Raw genomic sequence first — 19,378 nt, forward strand, 5'->3', positions numbered from 1 at the left:
GAACTGTAAGTAAAACTGGTTGTGAAACAAAAAAGAAAAGCAAACTTTCAGGTTAAATATAGATAATTAATAATGGTGGCCTTTAAACACTTAAAAAGTTTACTTATGTCTGCTTCGACGTGATCCGCTATCGGATGAATTGATTCAATGATTAGCGTTATTTGGTTTTGGATCTCAGAATGCGTTCGGTGGGCCTACTATTGATTATTGTCTAAAACGAAGCGTCTCACGGTTTACTACATGGAGTTTTTTTTCACTGAGTGAATCTGCTGCATATTGGTTATTTCTGGCCATTTTTTGTGGGGTCAGGGGTATTGCAAATGTCTCCATTCGCCTAATTTAAATCTAAAAACACGTTGCGGTGTATAACTGGTTGGCTCGTTTGACTCCTGTTTAGCTCATACCAGAATACTTAAGTAGCGGGCTTTCAGCACATTTTTAAAGTAGGATTTAAGTTCGTGAATTGTTATTTAGTTTACTGTTATCTGAATAAATACTTTAAGGAATTTGTCAAACAACAAAATTCAGCGTCTACCCATGGATGTTTTTGGCAACCTCACTAAGATGAAAAGGCTGTAAGTGGCATTCAGCCCTAAGCGGCAAAGGGAATTATAATGTATAATTTTTCATAGAGCTTAAAGTAAACTTATGCAGTATAGTAATAATAACAATATTTTAGCAGGGAGCCCACTTCACCAAAAGGTGCTCTTCAGTGGGGCCCTGCATTATGACCATTCTGAAAACAGAGCTGCGCGAACTTAGATTTTGTGATTATTTCAAGATGCGTACTGGCTTTATATAATGATAACTTTTGTGGAGTTGATCTTCAAGAACAATTGAAAGAAAGAGGTCAATATTAAATTCAATTGTCTCACACAGCCTTTATTTTCACGTGACTTCTGACTATCTTTTTTTTTTTCGCTGAGTAACCAAGGAACTCTGTTAAGATTGATTTGTGATGTAAGTGACATAATATAGTTTGGTGCATCAGTACTGAAAAGTTATGTCATGATATGAAAACGCCCATGTTAACAATGAACGTGCAAATGGTATCTTTTACCTAAATTCTCAGTACCAGAAGTAAACAGTTTATGTACTTAGCAGAAATGTGTCAAGTTTTATAATTCCTCAAAATAGCTTTGCCAGAGCCAATTGGGTTTTGTTTCAATAAAGTTAAAGTCCTCCCTATTCGGGGAGAACAAGAACTTTTCCAAGAATCTCAAATTCTATTTCAACTGACTTCTTTTCATTCTATATATTACTTTAGCTTTCTCTCCAGTAACAAACTTCAGCGCTTGCCAAGGTTCAAAAATCTCTCCAAGTTGGAAATATTGTAAGTGATTCACATTTGTAATGTAACTGGTTCAGTAAGTGTCTTGATAATGAGCATTAATTAAAGGTAGCGTTGGCCAAAATCAGCTTCGGTACGGACTCTCTCTATCGCATCTTCTTATGACATAAAAGTTTATTAAAAGATGTTAATTGAGTAAGTTAAAAGTTAAAAATATGCATCTACTTTGGAAAGAGATGCCATCAACTAAGGATTACCAAGAGTCAAATATTTAAGGTGATAGAACAAAATATAACACAACACATCCTGTACAATACATTAATAACACCCTTCCCTTACGTTAGAAATGATCGCTGATTGATGATTAACCTAAATCAAATTTCAATGATAAATTGTTATTTTTCTGAAAAAATTGTTTACCGGCTATTAAAACGTTTTCGTCAATATTGAGATGATTTGGGATTTAAATGAAAATACAGGATCCATGGATTCCAGTTTTTAACAAACATTTTTCTGTAAGCTTTTCGACATGTTCCAGAAAAGGGTTGTTTTAATTAAAAGCATAGAATTCCGGGTGGTGCGATTACAAATGCGCGCTTTAACTTGATTGCAAAAGTAAATGGGCACACGTCCGATCATTCATTTAAATTTCACAATAGCGTTACCAAGGTTTAACCATTGTTTTCATGGTGGCCAGCATAGTTCTTTCGGTGAAGGCGTAATATGATGGGAATTAATTGTTTCTGTCGCAGTGCACGCAGCAACGTTTTGGTCTTAATACACTTATGGGACGTTTTTTCAGGAAGTGTTGGAGCACACTGATTAGCACTAAAACAGTTTGCCAAATACCAAGGCACTAATACACTTATGAAGGAGGTTTCGATTATAAACATGACTGACTTTAATAAAGGATGAAACAGTTTCTATAAAATGAGACAGGGTTCAGGACAAAATTAGTCTCGAGGTCCTTAAAAGATAAAGCTGGGTCAAGGTTACTTAAGGACCTCTGAGTTTCGCAGGCAGCTGTGTGCTGCCAACCACCACTAAAGTCAATAAATACCTCCCCCCGTTGAAGACTCTAATTATACCGAGCGCCTGGTGCACTTTATTGTGTAGGTACATGTATAACAACAGCCTCGCAGCCCTGTCACCTGATCAGTTCCAAGGCCTGTCCAAACTGGAAGAACTGTAAGTAAACATTCGATAGAAATCATACCTGACTGCACAAGTAACTATTCTTGACCAAATATGTATTTAACCAACTTTAATTGATATTCATTTTCTCGCCGAATTGTTCAGCTTCCTTGTTTTACTCTTGGTCGGAGAACATACAACTGCAAAAACAAGGAAGGAGTAATTCTCGAAAGTACAAGTATTCAATATTTTTGTAGTTTTAAAGAGGGTCAGTAGAGCGAATAGACCTTTCTTTCCTCCTCCCACCACTTTTGCCCAAAGTTCCGCTAAATTTTTAAGCCAATGTACTTTGATTGGATAAAGCTCAGAAAGTTTAGCAGAATTCTGAAAAAGATGCTCTGTCATCCAAGATAGCACCTACCACCTCGGATTTCTCTCGGAAAAGACAGAAAAAGAAGTAGATTAGAGATAAAGGAATTCCCCAAAAAATTCAACAGATAAATGGAATAATGCTTTTAAAGTAGTCCAATTATAAGCATGCGCTTAGTTTTGACATTTTCAGCAAGGTAACCGCAAACTGCACATCAGTCTAACTTTTACGCATTTCTGGCTGTGTTTTTTTTTTACCTTTTTACTTTTTTCAAAATCGGATAGCTTTTGAAGATATCGTGGGGAGAGGGCATTTAACAGTCAATAAAGATAGGAAGGAAGTTTATGTAAATACGAGTTTTCTTCCAAATTTTTCTATATTTCTGATAATAATAATTTGTCCTCTCTTTTGTTCAAGGGCTGTTTATGAAAACAATATCGACTACCTGCCGCGTGAAGTTTTTAAAGGCATGAAAAACATGATTTCTATGTAAGTATCTGTCTCTAAACTTTCCTCTAAATAACATTCTTTGCTAATTTTCTGTCCAGTGTTGTTATAATTTATACCTTGATGCTTGTCAATTGACGCTCTACACTTTTCATTGTTTCATCGTTCTCTAGGAGCTTTTATTTTAACAATATCCGTGCCGTTACCAATGAACAATTCAAAGATGTCGCTCCAACTATTCGGTTCCTGTGAGTATGAGTAAACTGATAATATCCCAAGTGTGTCCAAACTACTTCGAGTTCAAGGGAGACAGATATCGTTGGTGCGACCTACACGTGCCGCAAACTTACGGATTAGCGCCCATTTCCCATTTCAATGAATGGACAAGTGATAGCATTGTGCCGCTACTAGAAGTTAGGATCGGCTTTATACACTAATGCACAATTTATACTTTTATTTGCGCCCAAATGTTATACTCCTTTGGATGATCATATCTGGTCACGAGAAAAAGTTTGGGAAAAACTTAAGGGAGGGCCCCACCCCATAAAGTACCCTCTCGGTAATGGGGGACCCACCGTTTCAGCCTTAATTTGAAACGAGTGCACCAGGTGCTCATTGGAGGATTAACAGCATATTAATATAACAAATAAAGGCACTTCGGCATAGCTTGTGTAAGTATGTTTTACACGCTCAATGACGAGTTATTCGTATTCGGTGTCAGTTTTCCATCAAATAGTTGTTGAGAATTGGGCGAGAAAAGGAAAAAGAGAGAGCCGAAAAACTGATTAATACATAATGGTAATAGGACAGAGTGGAGTCCAATTCGGTCTGTAATCATACAAGTGATCAACAAAATCAGACGATCGCGAGGTGAGAGTCCGATTTGTTAATCACGAGTATGATTACAGACAGAATTGGATAACAAGAAGTCCTGTTACCAAGTAATCATAGCCATTTCAATTTCCGAAAAAACAAATACAACTAAAAAACAAATATCTCCAGTGGAGACAATATCTCTAGTTAAAAATTCCTCCATTTTGAAAATTCCCTAGTTTTTCTTTGAATAATTAGTTGTTGCTATGATTATTTCGATCATTTCTGTGCTTGGCGGATTAGCTGAGTAGACTTAGTACGATTGGCTGCTTCAACTGTCCGATTACAGTTGACCGATTACAGCCAACTGTCCGATTACACCGTCCTATTACAACTGTACAGAATGATTAGTGAAAAATGAAGCTGCGAATGCACCAATAACATTCGAGGAATTTGTAGTGGTTGTGATTAATAGACTTAAGTTGTCGATGTAATCGAGAATTAGCAAGCAAAGTTTGCCTGAATGTCTTTAGTTAAATTTGCAGGTACTTCCACTACAACGAAATGCGAGAACTACCGGAGGGTTTCTTTTCAAACATGAATAATCTAATAACTGCGTAAGTCAAGTGGAATATTCTGGATGCGAGGAGTTGAAAATTGAAAAATTTCATTTGCCAGTGCTCAGTTATACTGTAATTAGAGTATTACTATCACACTTTCATTTTCTTAAAAGTTTAGATCCTGTGACAGATCAAATTTGTCTTTTTTTCCCTCTTGTTGTTCATTTGAATTATTTTTATGAACCGTAGGACTGTAGACAGCAACCTGATGTGTTGTCATTTGACGAAGGAGGACGCAGATTGCGACTTTGCTTATGTCGACAGCTTTGCCAGTTGTGAAACTTTGTTCAGAAATCGAGCTCCTAGGGAGTGCCTCTGGGTGATTGGAATTATGTCGTTGGTTGGTGCTGTGTTTGTCATTGTGTGGCGGTTGGTGTTTAGGGAGACGAAGAAGAAAAACACGATACAGTACATCATGTTGATACATTTGGCTGGGTCTGATGGACTTATGGGTGTTTACCTCATAACTATAGGTGTGGTGGATGCCATTTGGGCAGGGGAGTATTATTTGCATGACTATTACTGGCGTTCAAGTTTGACATGTCAGATAACAGGTGCCATTGCCGTGTTGTCAAGTGAGGTGTCTGTAATGACGATTTGTTTGCTCTCCGCCGACCGGATGAAAAATGTTGTGTTCCCCTCTTGTGGAAAGTCCCTCTCACTTAAGGTTACGCACCTTTTGTGCTTCCTTATCTGGATTGTTGGTGGCATAATTGCATTTATTCCCACGGTGGGCTTTGACTACTTCGGTAGTCGCCAGAAAGGTCATCACTTTTATGGCAGATTAGTTGTATGTCTGCCATTGCAGCTTTCCACTGATAAGCCGTCGGGCTGGGAGTACTCTGTTGCCATGTTTGTTGGTTTAAACTTTACCCTTGTGCTCTTGGTCGTTGTGGCATATGCGATGATAATCTATAAGTCCTGTGCATCAAACAGGCTCATGGCTAAGCAAGGGAGCAAAAGAGAGAGGAGAATGAAAGCCAAGTCAAGGGCAGCCGATCTAAAGAGGGAGGCCTCGCTCGCCAAAGGAGTGTTCTTCATTGTTCTTACCGACTGTGTCAGTTGGCTGCCTATTGTGGCGATTGGAATGAGGTCTCTCTTGGAAAAATCCTTCCGTACACCTGGTGACCTCGCAGTTTGGATCGCAGTCTTTGTTCTGCCAGTTAACTCTGCCATCAATCCCATTCTCTACACCTTGTCTACCCCACAGGTACATGTACTAATAACTTGAACAGTTGGAAAAATATATATACAGCCAATAAGTTAAATTTTGCATTTATATCATCCCTTACAGATCACAGATTACATCTAAATTCGACAAGAATAAATAAGTGGAACACGAACCGCCAAGAAGTGTCAAGAAGTGTGTTTTACCGTATTTTATATTAGCTGGTAAACTTGATTTCCGCCATTTCTGGGATCCCTCTGCCTCAGAACTCTCTTCTGTATGTAAAATGTGCACGTTTTCATTGTATCGCACTCGGTTTGAGAGTGGCTGGAAAGCTGCACAAACGTAGTTTGCATTTGTGGGGAAATCAAAGACTCGAAGGGTTCAGAAACTGGTGAGGAAGCACCATTTACTGATTATAACCTCGTGCTTTATTTCGATGTATTAAGGTCCGAGGAGTCCTCAGAGCCAAACTCCAACCATTGTGGGATTATCTGGTGGCAAAACTCGGCCGAAATCAAGATGTTGAAGGTAATTTTTGACACTTTTAAATAATCTTTCTTCATTCTGGGGAGTGTTTTTCTCGTTCTTTAATTTTTTAGTTTCATGCTATAAAGTAACGTTTAAAACAAGTTTAAGAACAGATATACCGTGGGTTAATTAATCAGATCGGCTCGTAAGCCAAGAGATACTTTTTGGTTACCTGCATGAATAAGAAACAAACAGATGTGTATATTTAGTGGCGCGCGAGCTAGTGTATTTCATGTAAACACATAGGTAGACTCAACCTCAAATGATAAAAAAAGGCGTTACCTCATGAATGAATAATTTTGTTATTGCTGATGTTTTGTCCACTTGCTTGTATTTTTCCGTCAGTTCAAGATCAGGGAATAGAGATGAGAGTTATCGAAGAAGGTACGCACCATTCACTTCTCCACAGACCAGAACACATTTCAGAACGCAACACCTGGCATTCTAATACCAAGAGCGAAACAGAAAAGCCAAAGAAAAGCATTCATGTAACTTTGAAGCGATGCGGTTCGACCTTTTTACTAGTTTAAGAAACGCGTAAAAAGTAATTTAGCGTCCAGTCTGAAGTGTACAGACAACCATATTTTGAGTCAATTTAGTGACTGTAATTTTTCTTTATGTAATATACTTAATCCTACTTTGACTGATTCTTAATTACTATTCAGTGGAGGGAAAACTTATAGATTTTGTCACCACCAACAATATTTCGCTTTTTATGTCGTAAAACAAATAGAAGTCACTCACATAAAAAATGGAAATGGGCTAAGAACATCAGAGAGTTAATCGGCTGAGTCCACTGCACCACGTTTTTGATGTTACCACATTCCGACGTCATCTGTGATGTATGAGTGAACAGACGCACGGCAATATAGGCTACTTGCTCGGTCGACCCTGAAAATTTTTCAAAGAATGGTTTTAGCAAGGTATCAAAGCCACAAAGAGATATTCGGAAAGAGCAAAAGCGGAGCGTAAATGATTTAGGACGGAGAAGTTACACGATGCAGGTACCAAATGCAAAAAGCACGATGTAGCTCGTATAACAAATTTGGCGATTTAGCTAGCTACAACCACCTGAGGAAACACTTTTTAACCTCATTTCCTTTTTGTGTTTATTTCATTGAACACAGTACAAAACCAAGAGGAAGTGGGGAGCGCTGACGATAGTGAGGATGAGTCGCAAGAAGAACAAGGAGATGGTGAGCACCATGCAGGATCAGGCAAAGAGAATGAACAACCTTCTGAATCCCAGCAAGTTGAACGTGAACAAGACGAAGAACCAAAACAAGGAAAAGAAGAAGCCACTGAACAGCAGCGAGTTGAACGTGAACAAGACGAAGAACCGAAACAAAGCCAAGAAGAAGCGACTGAACAGCAGGAAGCTGAACGTGAACAAGACGAAGAAGAACCCACTGAACAGCAGCACGTTGAATCTAAAGGAAACGAGGCACCAAAAGATAACCAGAAAGAACCCACTACAAAGCAGGAATTTGAACAAGATCATCAAGCAGATTCAAAGGGAAACAAAGAAGTAAAAGAGCTAAATGACGACGATGAAAAACCTGAGCGAAAGCTAAAAGGAGACGACCAGGAGTCCAAACAACAGGGCACTCAACAAGAAGAAGAAGAAAAAGAACCGAATGTCGACCATGCAGAGCCTGATGAACTAAAGGATGTGAGTAAACAGAAGAAAAAGTCGAAAAGAAATGAAAAAGAAAGTGAACAGCAACAAGATGAAAATAAACAAGATGAGCGGGAGCAAGAAGAACACCCTGAAGAAAGCGAAAAGCAGCATGTTGATTGTGATAAAAAAGAACGAGAACAAGACCATAAGGATTCTAAACTCGAGCAAATTGGACAAGAAAAACCAAAAGGAGACGATGAAGATCTTAAGAAAGTCGAACTGGATTATGAACAACCAAAAGAAAACCATGGAGAACCTATGAAAGACCAACTGCAGCAAGGAAAACCAAAAGGAGAGAGTCAGGAACCTAAAAAAGAGCAACTGGAAACAGATAAACCAAAAGGAGAGCATGAAAAACCCAAGCAAAAGCAACTTGAAGACGAGAAGTCAAAAGGAGCTTGTGGGGACTCCCAAAAGCAGGGTGATGAGTCAACGGAAGATAAATCCTCACGACAACAGCAGCTGATTATGGACCAAGGTACGTTTTGCCACCCTCTATTTTCGCCAAAATTCAAAGTTTTGGAGGATTAATTTCTCGCTTATCAGGCTGGGTAGAGGAAATATTTCTTGATTACTCCAAAACTCTTGGTTATTTGTTTTAATGTTAACTAAAGTATCATGATAATGAGTTGCTTTGTTACTCAACAGGAAAATACGAAGAAGATGATGCGGTGCTGGATACACGTCTGTGATTGCTAGCATTGACTCATCAAGTCCTTTTTATTTCCAGTTATCGTTTTAGTAACAGAAAGGTTACATACCGTTATATCATGAAAATGATGCATTTACTTAACCAAGAGCATTAAAGAATAACTCATATAACAGTGACTTGTGCGAGCCCGCAAAGTTTGTTTTCATTTTTTGATCATCTGAGTTGTCTTAGACAAGTACAAACAGCTACACGAGAAAGAAAATTAGTATGGTTTGCTAAATAGATAACTGTGAAAGCTTGTTTACGGCCGTGTTGCGTTTCAAGTGTCGTCAGAAGTTTCCGCAACTGATTTCAATTCAACATTATTAGGTTTATTAGTACTTCTAAACATGATTTAACCATTTACTCAGCATTCAGGGGCATATATTTCTCATTATTTATGGACTTTAGTCCTAGCATGTTATTAAGTAGGTGGCTTCATTGTTGTTACAATGCTAAGCCACTAATTGTATTTACTCCACTGCACACATATATCAAGTGCACAGGTCAGATAATGTATTTTCATCTTGCCCCTTTATTTATTCACCTTTGTTGTTAACCTACGATTTAAGTTAAAATTTTTTAGGAGCTTGCACAAAAGTAGAAGAAAAAAACTATCACAGGGGTGAAACCCAAGTGAGAATGTTATAAAAGTGTGAAATGTTTCATGATCTATTGTCAAGCCATTTAGTGCCTAATTAAAAAAAAGATAAAATTTTAGCTCTCACTTTTTATCTTTTAGTAATTGAACCATCTTGGAGTTCAATAGTGTAAAGAGTATATTATAACTGGAAGATCACCTTTGATGCTGGAAATCAATTCAGTTGCTGCGAGATTGTTCAAAATAAGTTGAATCAGATTGTCAGTTGACTGATCAACCAATAATACGGTACGTGGGCTCCAGAGAAAGGTTGAAATTCAAGCACAGAAATGGTCGGAGAGGTTGAATGTAAAGATTCTATCAACAAGCTTTCTTGTATCTCCATAAATTTTGAATGAAGGTCATGCGCTGTGGCCTCCTAGAGTCAGTGAAAATCCCCGGCTTAATATCATTTCTACCACCAGGATCCCGCTCTTCCTCACCCCGTAGAGAGTCAAACATTTTCCATTCCCCCGCTGAAAAAGTAATGATCTGAATTAACCTTCTAGGCTTTTTGGTTGTAGAGTTTAGTACTAACACTTGTCTCCTGGACATACTCTCTCCAATCAAATGACCAGTTAAAAAACCACAAACGTCCAATACTCATAAACAGATTCTGACGGTTTTCTGATGGAATAGGCAAGTCTGGACGCGAGATAGAACCAGTAGTCGGCAGACATCAGACATTTGGAAATAGACTCATCCGAGAGATACAGATTTCACCATCAGGGACCGGTCATTGCTTATCGCCTGGGTGGGAGCGAGGGGGTGGTAGGTCGGAGTATTTAGGCTATGTCACAATCTAATCCCCCCCCATAAGGCTCTTAGTATTCTAATGATCTCGTGATCCCCCTAATATTATAGCAGTTATAATTATCAAGACCCCCCCCCCCCCTTCTCACATGGTGGTTATGTGCAAATACCCATATCTCTGCGGGTAATTGTTCAGGCAAAGACACTGGTTAGGGATTTTTGGAAAGTGTTTCTTCAACAAGCTTTGTTAAAAGCGTCGTTGAGCATCGTTTAACGTCGTTGCGTCGTTAAGTTTTTTGTACTGTACAGATGGGAGTCCCGAGTAACTTTTACTGAAACTTTCTGAAGAACACTTGTTACTATAAGTAAGTGAGGCCTACCCTTTTCCTTGTACTTGTGTTCTCTTGCTCTGTGACTGCATAGAGTCATTATTTTCAGCGCCTTTTTTGACACGCATTTGTTTGCAACTGTCTCATTTGCATGACTTTTCATCGCTTACCGAGTCATAAAGAACCATGATTAAAATGTGCTCGTTACAAAGTAATTCTAATCCCTTTAAATAAGTCGAATATCATACAAAAGATGCCTGTCTTAATGAATTAGTGAGATACTGCTTTCAGCTAAGTACTCGAAGCTGAGGCAATTGAAAGCAACAGCAGTACACAAGAATTTATTCTCTTGTACTAGAATGATTAGTTGGTTAGTTAAAAGGGCACACAAACCGATCACAAACACTTCCTAACAAGCACCACAGGGAACAGGATAATACATGGAGACAGTTTCAGAGAAGCTATGACATTAACCAATGACATTCCCCTTCTGACATTGCGGATGATGAGCTTTATCCTGACAGTCGTGCTCTGAAAAATAAAATTGGTAAATGAATAAATGAGTTAACAAATAAAAAAAAATGCCTAAATTCTTCATTGAAACGAAACGATACGTGTAAACAGTTAGTGTGTGTGGAGTTTTTTCTGTCTCACAAGTCTAGCCTGAAACTCGCTGACGACGCAAACGCAGTCACACATGTACTCACATCAAACAAAGGGGAAAAAGATGACGTTTAAAGCATTTCATGTGAGTTGCAATAGCTTAATTTCTTTTAGAGAGGAAATTACTAGCCACAGCATAGGGAAAGATGACCTCATCAGGGGATAATTTTCCCATCATGATCTTTCATGGTGCTAGCTTCTTATTCCGAGGCTCTGAACCTACCGTTGTCATCGTTATATCATGAGATACCGGTCAAAGTGATAGTCTGATTTCGGTAGAACAGATAAATGGCCTTTCTATAGTAGTGACGTTCAGAGTATTTTCCTGGAGGGACTTGGAGTTGAGAAATTGAATTTCACGTATGGCTACAAACTGTGCTACTTTGTGGTCGAGAGCGATTACTTCACTTAAGCACGACAACAACGGTGACGTTCGCTTGTAGTTAATGATCAACTAATTTCAGGATCTTGGTATCCGCCTGTCCCTTCATCGCAATAAATGTTCTTGTATATTTTGAATGATTATTTGATCATCTGATCGATGAATATAACCTCCCTTACACAGACATAAGCGTTAAGTCGTACGCAGGAAGAATTAGGGTGAAACATTTTAAGACTCGATTACTAGCTAGCCACTGTACGGGAAACGATCCCGTGCTTCCGTTCCGTCACCCCCACCCAGGAGAAACAAGCGGAAATCGTGACTGCAGTCAACTAAGACGCGGTTGAACAATCAAGTGAAGTAAAGTTGTTTTGAAATACCCATCCTCGGGCAGTTTTCTAGGTTGAATTGTCAAAAGAATCCAAGTACTGCTGTGTTTACAATGTTTCGGAGGGTTACTTTCAGGATCCTCTGTTGGGGTGACACTAAGTGACTGGTATGTTTTCTTAGAATGATCAATTTAACCGGAAGAGGTTTGGCGGAATTACATCGGCTGACACTTGAATTTCAAAATAAGCACAATAGCAAGCACAATATTGGTTTAAACTCTTTAGCGCGGAAAGTCGCTGGTGAAGAAAAAGTCCTGAACTCAGTATAGCGATCAGGCTTTGCCCTGTTTCTGTGGTGCTTTTTCAAAAGTGTCTTCTCTTATAACTGCTCAAAGTTCTTCTTTACCGTTGTGGTTTTCCAATGTGTTGCTTTGAGAATTTTGTTGAAAGTGGGGCCTTAGCGCCTCAACTTCGAATTCTTTGTCATGATATTTAATTTATCAAATAAGTTAAAAATAATTTTATGGCGAGCACATTTTGATATATGTAACGAGACACATAAAAGAAATATTATCTGTATGATAAAGACTTACAAGAGAGGAAAAAATACTCCGCACGAAGAAAAGGTGAAAGCAATAGCTTGATAGTAAGTTTGGTACAAACATTTACTCAGCAAAGGTAACTTGTAAAAGTCATATGTACATATACACATGTGTATACATATGTGTATATATACGTATAATATATATATATATATATATATATATATATATATATATATATATAACTAACTGCAGACAGTACTGTTTCGGCCTTCTGGGCCTCATCAGTGCAGTGCTGATGCTAGGATGGAGGTAAGGCAGTAAAGCCACCCCAAGTGATCTCACACATGTGGGATCACTTAAGCCATGCCAGAGTGCTCAAACTAGAAAAACTAGTGAGCATGCATAATGCTAGCAGCAATGACTCATCCTAGTAGAGTGCTCAATTTGGACATGAAAGCAAAGCTTTATATGCCAAAGAGCTATATCTAACTGCAGACAGTACTTTTTTTTTTTTTTTTAATATAAAAGCCTGGAGACCAGGCAGTTTTATTTTGTCAATGATATCTATTTACAATTCTAATTGATTAAAGTATTCGAATTAAATTATGAGTTATTTAGGTAATTACAGGTCTCAATTAACTAATGATATTTTCTCTCACAGGCGGCACGAACAGCGCACGGGCTATAACAGCCCGGAGTAAGCGCCCACCTGTAAGAGGTAACAAAGTTCTATTTAAAAGTTTTCTATTTACTATTTACAAAGAGATATTTCAGACCATGTGGGGCGCAAGCAGCGCGCGGGCCTGTAGCCCGGAGTAAGCACCCCTCATGGGCGAGATTTAACAAGTTTTCTTATATACAAAGGTTCAGGGGGGAGCAAGAGAGGGGAAGAAGATGGGCTTACCAGCGTCGACCGAACAAAGTACGTTTTTAAAAGACCAAAAATTCCTTAAGGTATCAGTGTCGTTACTAAGAATTCTGAGTTGGACATCTTTCTTAATTAAGTCTATAATCGCGTTGGAGCTCAAAAGAGAACCTTCGAAGGTAGCTTTATTTCTGGCAAGCCAACACCAATATATGATGGTTGCCTTGAGAAAGTTAGATAAGGATATAGCGGTGGTAGATTTGTCTAGGGAAAAAGGGTAGTAGATAGATGTAGGGGAGATAGAGAAGGGGGAGTCGAGTAGAGCACGGAAAAGGGGGGAGAAGTGGTCCCAGACTTTCACAACTCTGGGACATCCCAAGAAGCAGTGTTCAATAGTTTCCGTTTTTCCGCAGATCGCGCATTTGTCATTATTGATGTATCCCCAAGACTTAAGGAGATATCTTACGCGGATCATTCTATGGATCAATAGCCAAATTAGATCGTTCTTCTTGTTTTCAATTAGCTTTAGGCGAGACTTGCGCCACACCCAGGCCCAACGATTGATGGGGCGGTCCATAGCAGACGCCCAAAAACCGGAGCACCGGGGTGCAACGCAGACGGGGTCAAGCAACAAAAGATATAAATTCTTACCGGTGAGTAAATCAGGTAAGGCACCAGTTTTCTGATGCAAGGTACGGAAATTATCTAGACAAAGGCGGTAGTAATTGGAAGGAAGGAAGGAAGAGGGAGCAGAATTGGTGGGAAAAGAAAAACGGGGATCTAGAATAGTTAGCTTATGTCCTAAAAAATATCGAGCTAGGTAATGCCATTTGGATGTGCCAAAGTCATCTCTTAAACTGGAAAAAACAGAAAGGCGCAGGCTAGCGCACTTAGCTTTAAAATTAACGACGTTGAGGCCCCCGGATGATGGGGGCGCACAACAGCGATCGCGACTAACATTTTCCATTTTCCCTCTCCAGATAAAAGGCCAAATGATCGACTTAAAGCTATCGTGCACCCAACGGGGTGGGGGGATGACTTTAGCAACGTGCCATAAACGGCTTGCGCCTAAAGTATTTACAATTAAGGTCCTACCGATAAAAGACAGGTCTCTTTGTTTCCAAAGATTTAGAACCGAACTTAGTTTGTCTAATTTGGCCCGCCAATTGTCGTCGTCGACATTGACGAGGCCGTTTGAGAAGTAAACACCAAGCACTCTCATTTTAGTGACCCATTTGAGGCCATAGGGAGATTCAATTCTAGTTCGCCATTTTCCTAACCACATTGCTTCAGATTTGGACGTGTTCAGTTTAGCGCCAGATCCTTGTTCAAATTTTGATACGACTCGGAGAAGTGAAGAAAGAGATCTTTCGGATTTTAAGATGCAAGTAGCATCGTCAGCGTACTGGGATATTTTATATTGAAGGCCCCCTGCTCCGGGGAGCAGGAAACCTTCAATATCTTTACAATTACGGATTTGCGTTGATAATACTTCTGAAACTAGCACATAAAGGAGAGGAGATAATGGGCATCCTTGTCTCACCCCTCTTCTTAAGTGGACAGGGGGGGACAGGGAGCCATTAACAATGATTCTAGAGAAGGCTTTAGAATAAAATAGTTCGACCCACCCACAAAAGGAGGGGCCGAAACCAAATTTACGCAATACTCTCATCATGAATTCGTGGTCAACTCGGTCAAAAGCTTTTTCTTGATCTAAGGAAATGAGAATACCCGGTTCATTAGTTTTGTCAATCATGTCGAGGGCATCACGAAGTAAGGCCAAATTTGAGAAGATAGTGCGGCCGACCACGCCGCACGTTTGGTCTGAATGCACGATGGAGTTCATGACTTTTTTCAATCGTTCAGTGATGATTTTAGATGCTAACTTGTAGTCAGTGTTTAACAAGGAAATTGGGCGCCAATTTTTTGCGAGGCGTCGATCATCTTTTTTGTGGATGAGTCGTAGGAGGCCCTCGTACTGGCTATCCGCGAGGGAGCCAGCAAGAAAGGCCTCGTTCAAAACAGAAAGGAGAGATTCGCTCAAATCGTTCCAAAAACACGAGTAAAATTCTGTTGGGAGACCATCAGAACCGGGTGACCTGCCGGTCTGAAGGCCTTCCAATGCAGTAAGTAATTCTTTATTAGAAAAAGGGCCTTCACATAGATTGCGCTCATAATCAGTCAGTGAAAATTCGAGGCCGTCAATTATTTCAGTTTGAATTCGCATATCAAGAGGATCTTGGGTGAATAAATTCTTATAGAAATTGGTTAAAATTCTTTCAAGATCATTCTGAGAATTTCTGAGAACACCGTTCTCGTCAAAAAAAGATTCAAAACTATTCATGTCAGCTCGTTTTTTCTCCAGACGGAAGAAATAGCGTGTTGGTTTCTCACCTTCTTCGAACCATTGTGCTCGGGAGCGGACTTTAGCTCCTTCGGCTTCTTTCGAGATCAGAGAGGACAATTGGCTTTCCAAATCGCTAATTACACCTGGGTTATTTAAGCGATTAGAATGTAAAGCGTTTTTAGCATGGGTTAATTGCTTAGTAATTAGGATTCTTTTGGCATTTGCTGTTCTCTGTTTACGGATACAGTATGAAATACTTGTTTTGCGGATTTCAATTTTTAGAGCATCCCACCATTCGCGAAGGGAGGCGAATTCGGGGATTTTAAGCTTAAAGTTGTTAATCGATTTTGACATAATGTTTTTAAATTCTACATCTGAGAGTAAAGAGCTGTTGAACTTCCAAATTCCAGGACCGTGATTAGAAGGGTTAGTCGTTAGTTCAATTTTTACAAAGTCATGATCGGATAGGTCGTATACGCATGGAAGAATATTACATTTCGTTACTAGGGTTAAGCCTTTAGCGACGAGAAAGCGGTCAATTCTAGATGCCTGGGTATGGTCTTTATTAGACCAGGTGAAAGTTACTTTGCGCGGGTTGTTTTTGTGCCAAATGTCTGTAAGTGAGAAGTCAGCACAAAGGGATCGGAGAAGTTTTTGATCAGACAATAGGATGGCGGAACAATTTAATTTATCTAGGACATTGTCCACACAATTAAAGTCTCCCCCGATCACTAGGTCCCCTTGGGGGAGAAAGTAATTGTGTAGACAAGAGAAAAAACTTTTACGATCCGAAATATTATTGGGAGAGTAAATGTTTACTAAATTTAGTTTAGAATTATAGTAGTCAATGAGTAAGCTCAATATTCTTCCTTCGGAATCGGTCAAAAAACGGATAATTTTGCCTGGAAAGTTTAGAGAAAAGAGGATGGCAACACCGGCAGACCTGCCAGTCCCGAAGGACCACAGACATTTGCCGCGCCAGAGTGTTTCGAATTCCTCCGCTTGTTTTTTGCATGAGACATGTGTTTCTTGTAAAAGGATTATGTCACAGTTTGAATAATTTAATTCTTGAATAATTTTTCGACTTTTACTGGAGGACCCGAGTCCTCGCACATTTAGAGAAATTATTTTAAGCTTACTCATTGTATATAAATAAAAAATTAATATCTGTACCGCCTTCTCCTAGGTTTAGCTCTCTCCCATCCATCATCATCAGTTTCGGAGCCAGAGTAGTCACGGCGGGAAGATCTATCGCGGTCATCGCGGCCGCGATAATAATCTCGATCGCTTCTATCTCTCCCTCTTCTGTCGTCCCTCCGGTCATCTCTTCGTTCTTCTCGATCGTCCCTCCCTCGCTCGTCTCTTCGTTCTCTTGGTCGTTCTCTTCTACCTTCGTCGCGTTGTTGTTCTCGTTGTTTCTCTTGATCTTGTTGTTTCTGTTGTTCTTGCTGTTCCTGCTTTTCTAGTAATTTCTGTTGTTCTTCTTGTTGTCGCTGTTGTTCTCTCTGTTGTTGTAGTTTTTTCTGCCTTTCTTCTCTTTCCTTGGCGCGCTGGGCTCGCTCTTGTTTCTTTTCCTTTTCAGTTTTAGGTGGCGTTGGCTCACTATCGACGTTCGCGCTGAAGAGCAGGAAGGGGCATTGAGGCATGGAATGGTTGTCCGCTAAACAAACGGAACATCTTGGCGAGTCTTTACATTCTTGAGCTCGATGCCCAGGGCATTCACAATTAAAACAACGGACTGCAGAGCAGTCTTTGGCCATGTGGTCAGTAGCTCCACAATTCCGGCAAGCTTTTGGCTGATTTGGGTACCATATTTTGATAGGTTCACCAGCTATGTTGATGTTGGCAGGGATAGTTCGATGTAGCGCCATTCGAGCCGTTCTTACTCCATTCTCGATATGTTGTGCAATTTTGTCGCGCCGAAATGAAAGGACACGACCGTAGTGGCTGAGTCGGCCAATCACGGCAGTGTCGGGTAGTTCAGCGGGGGCTTCATGGATCTTGACGAGGACCAAACGATTTTCGCAGTCGCCCAGGAACACTTTGAGACCGGCAATCACGACAAAAGGTGTTTCAAGAGCGGCTTCTTTAGCTGCACGGCTCTTAAAAGTCACGATCCAAGATCTATTGGACGCCTTTCTCTGGATTCCGGTGATAGCGTCAATATCGATTTCTGCCGCATCAAAAGCTTCGAGAATTATTTGCGATGTGACGGTTGTATCAACGCTAAAATAAATAGAGCGATCCTTCGTGATTCTACTTTGACTAGGAGCATTTAAAAAGGGCACGGCCTGAAATTTCACACCCTTATTTTCCAGATTTTTTAGTACCTCAGGGATTTCGATTTCCACGTCTGCGCCCCAGGACTGTGAACCTTCTACCACGCTTGCGTCTACGACGTCTCCTGGATTCGCTGTCGAGTTATCTGTAGTAAACTGGCTGATATTTTCACTTTCCTGGCTGTCCATGTTGACCAATTGCTGCAAAAGCAAGGAAAATAAACTTTTCATAAGCCTTTTAACCTTACCCAAGAGGCCGAGAAGCTTTCAGTACTGTTTCGGCCTTCTGGGCCTCATCAGTGCAGTGCTGATGCTAGGATGGAGGTAAGGCAGTAAAGCCACCCCAAGTGATCTCACACATGTGGGATCACTTAAGCCATGCCATGCCTATATTGTGGGAGGAAAAAGACAAATAAACTACAAGTTCATCCCTACAGGTCTGTTTCGTGGTCGCCCACTCATCAGGGGGTTTAATGAGAATAATCTTTACCATCGCTTATATACAATATAATCTAATTTATGCAGCGCGAAATTTAACAGTTTAGTCGTTGCGTAGGAGGGCTTTGTTTATGTGGCGGCAGGAAGACACAAGTTCATTACGTTTGTTTAGTGTCGATAGTTCGGGTCGACAGATGATTAGGAATTTTCTTTGAGGCAGAGATTACATCTTTTATTTGAGCTGTTGTACTGCGAGTATGATGAGAGAATGTGCCAGGAAATAAAGTGCTCGATGACGTTGTCTTTGAGCGTCCAGATGTGCTTGCTAAGTTCGGTGGAGTTTCTGTGTTTAGCGTGGCGGAATGATGCCGTGTGGTTTCTGTATCTTGTTTTGAAGTCGCTCTCTACGAGTCCGTCATCAAAATCATTTTGATGATGACGATAGATCATAAGACGAGTTCCTTCTTCATTATGATGTTAACACATCCAAAAACCCAGATTTTCCTTAAGAAAGTTATGGGAAATTTGACCTTAATGCTATGGATGACAGTGAGTGTTTATCCGAGTTTCGTTTTTGTAAGAGTGAACTTCCCGTCCTTTCTGAGGCCCTACATCTTCCTAACTACTTTACATGTCACCAAGGAACAATATGCGATGGAATTGAAGGATTGTGTATCGCACTTCGAAGGTTTGCGTACCCATGTAGACTCGGTGATTTAATTCCACGATTTGGCCGCCCAGTTCCAGAGCTAAGTATGATTTCTAGCCTTGTGGTGGACACAATTTATCAGTAAGATTATCACAGAATAGCTCAGTGGAATCATACACTCCTGAACCCAGGAACACAAAACGTCCAGTGTCTGTAACATTAAGTCTTTAATCAAGTTTATTTGAATTAAAAAGCCTGAACATGAAGCTGATATAACATGGAAAACCTAACAATAAAATAAAAGCAAGTGTACAAAACAAAATCAAGAAACATATTTCTGAAATTGCTGGAAACTGCATTCATCTTGCACAGTACAAAATCAGGCCATGATTTAGTTTCGTTTTTCTAGAAGT

At 39.9% G+C, this 19,378-nt stretch overlaps 2 protein-coding genes across 2 annotated transcripts; one reads left to right on the plus strand and one right to left on the minus strand.

Moving 5' to 3' along the window:
• The first annotated feature begins 522 nt into the window (after nt 1–522).
• Nucleotides 523–9,460, plus strand: LOC113681247 (uncharacterized). The gene is made up of 11 exons (XM_089198262.1): nt 523–575; nt 1,268–1,333; nt 2,408–2,479; nt 3,213–3,284; nt 3,416–3,490; nt 4,601–4,672; nt 4,865–5,885; nt 6,293–6,374; nt 6,720–6,758; nt 7,502–8,533; nt 8,704–9,460. The coding sequence occupies exons 1-11, from the start codon at nt 538–540 to the stop codon at nt 8,745–8,747; spliced, it is 2,613 nt and encodes an 870-aa protein (XP_089054388.1). The 5' UTR covers nt 523–537; the 3' UTR covers nt 8,748–9,460.
• Nucleotides 9,461–10,937: 1,477 nt separating this feature from the next.
• On the minus strand, nt 10,938–18,215 carry LOC149050707 (uncharacterized). The gene is made up of 3 exons (XM_089193066.1): nt 17,930–18,215; nt 16,855–17,825; nt 10,938–10,999 (listed from the first exon to the last, which is right to left on the minus strand). Exons 2-3 carry the CDS (start codon nt 17,468–17,470, stop codon nt 10,938–10,940), a joined length of 678 nt encoding a protein of 225 aa, XP_089049192.1. The 5' UTR covers nt 17,471–17,825; nt 17,930–18,215.
• Nucleotides 18,216–19,378: the final 1,163 nt, after the last annotated feature.

This window comes from Pocillopora damicornis, chromosome 2 (assembly GCF_964200805.1).
Source record: "Pocillopora damicornis chromosome 2, jaPocDami1.2, whole genome shotgun sequence".
Classification (NCBI taxonomy): Eukaryota; Metazoa; Cnidaria; class Anthozoa; order Scleractinia; family Pocilloporidae; genus Pocillopora; species Pocillopora damicornis.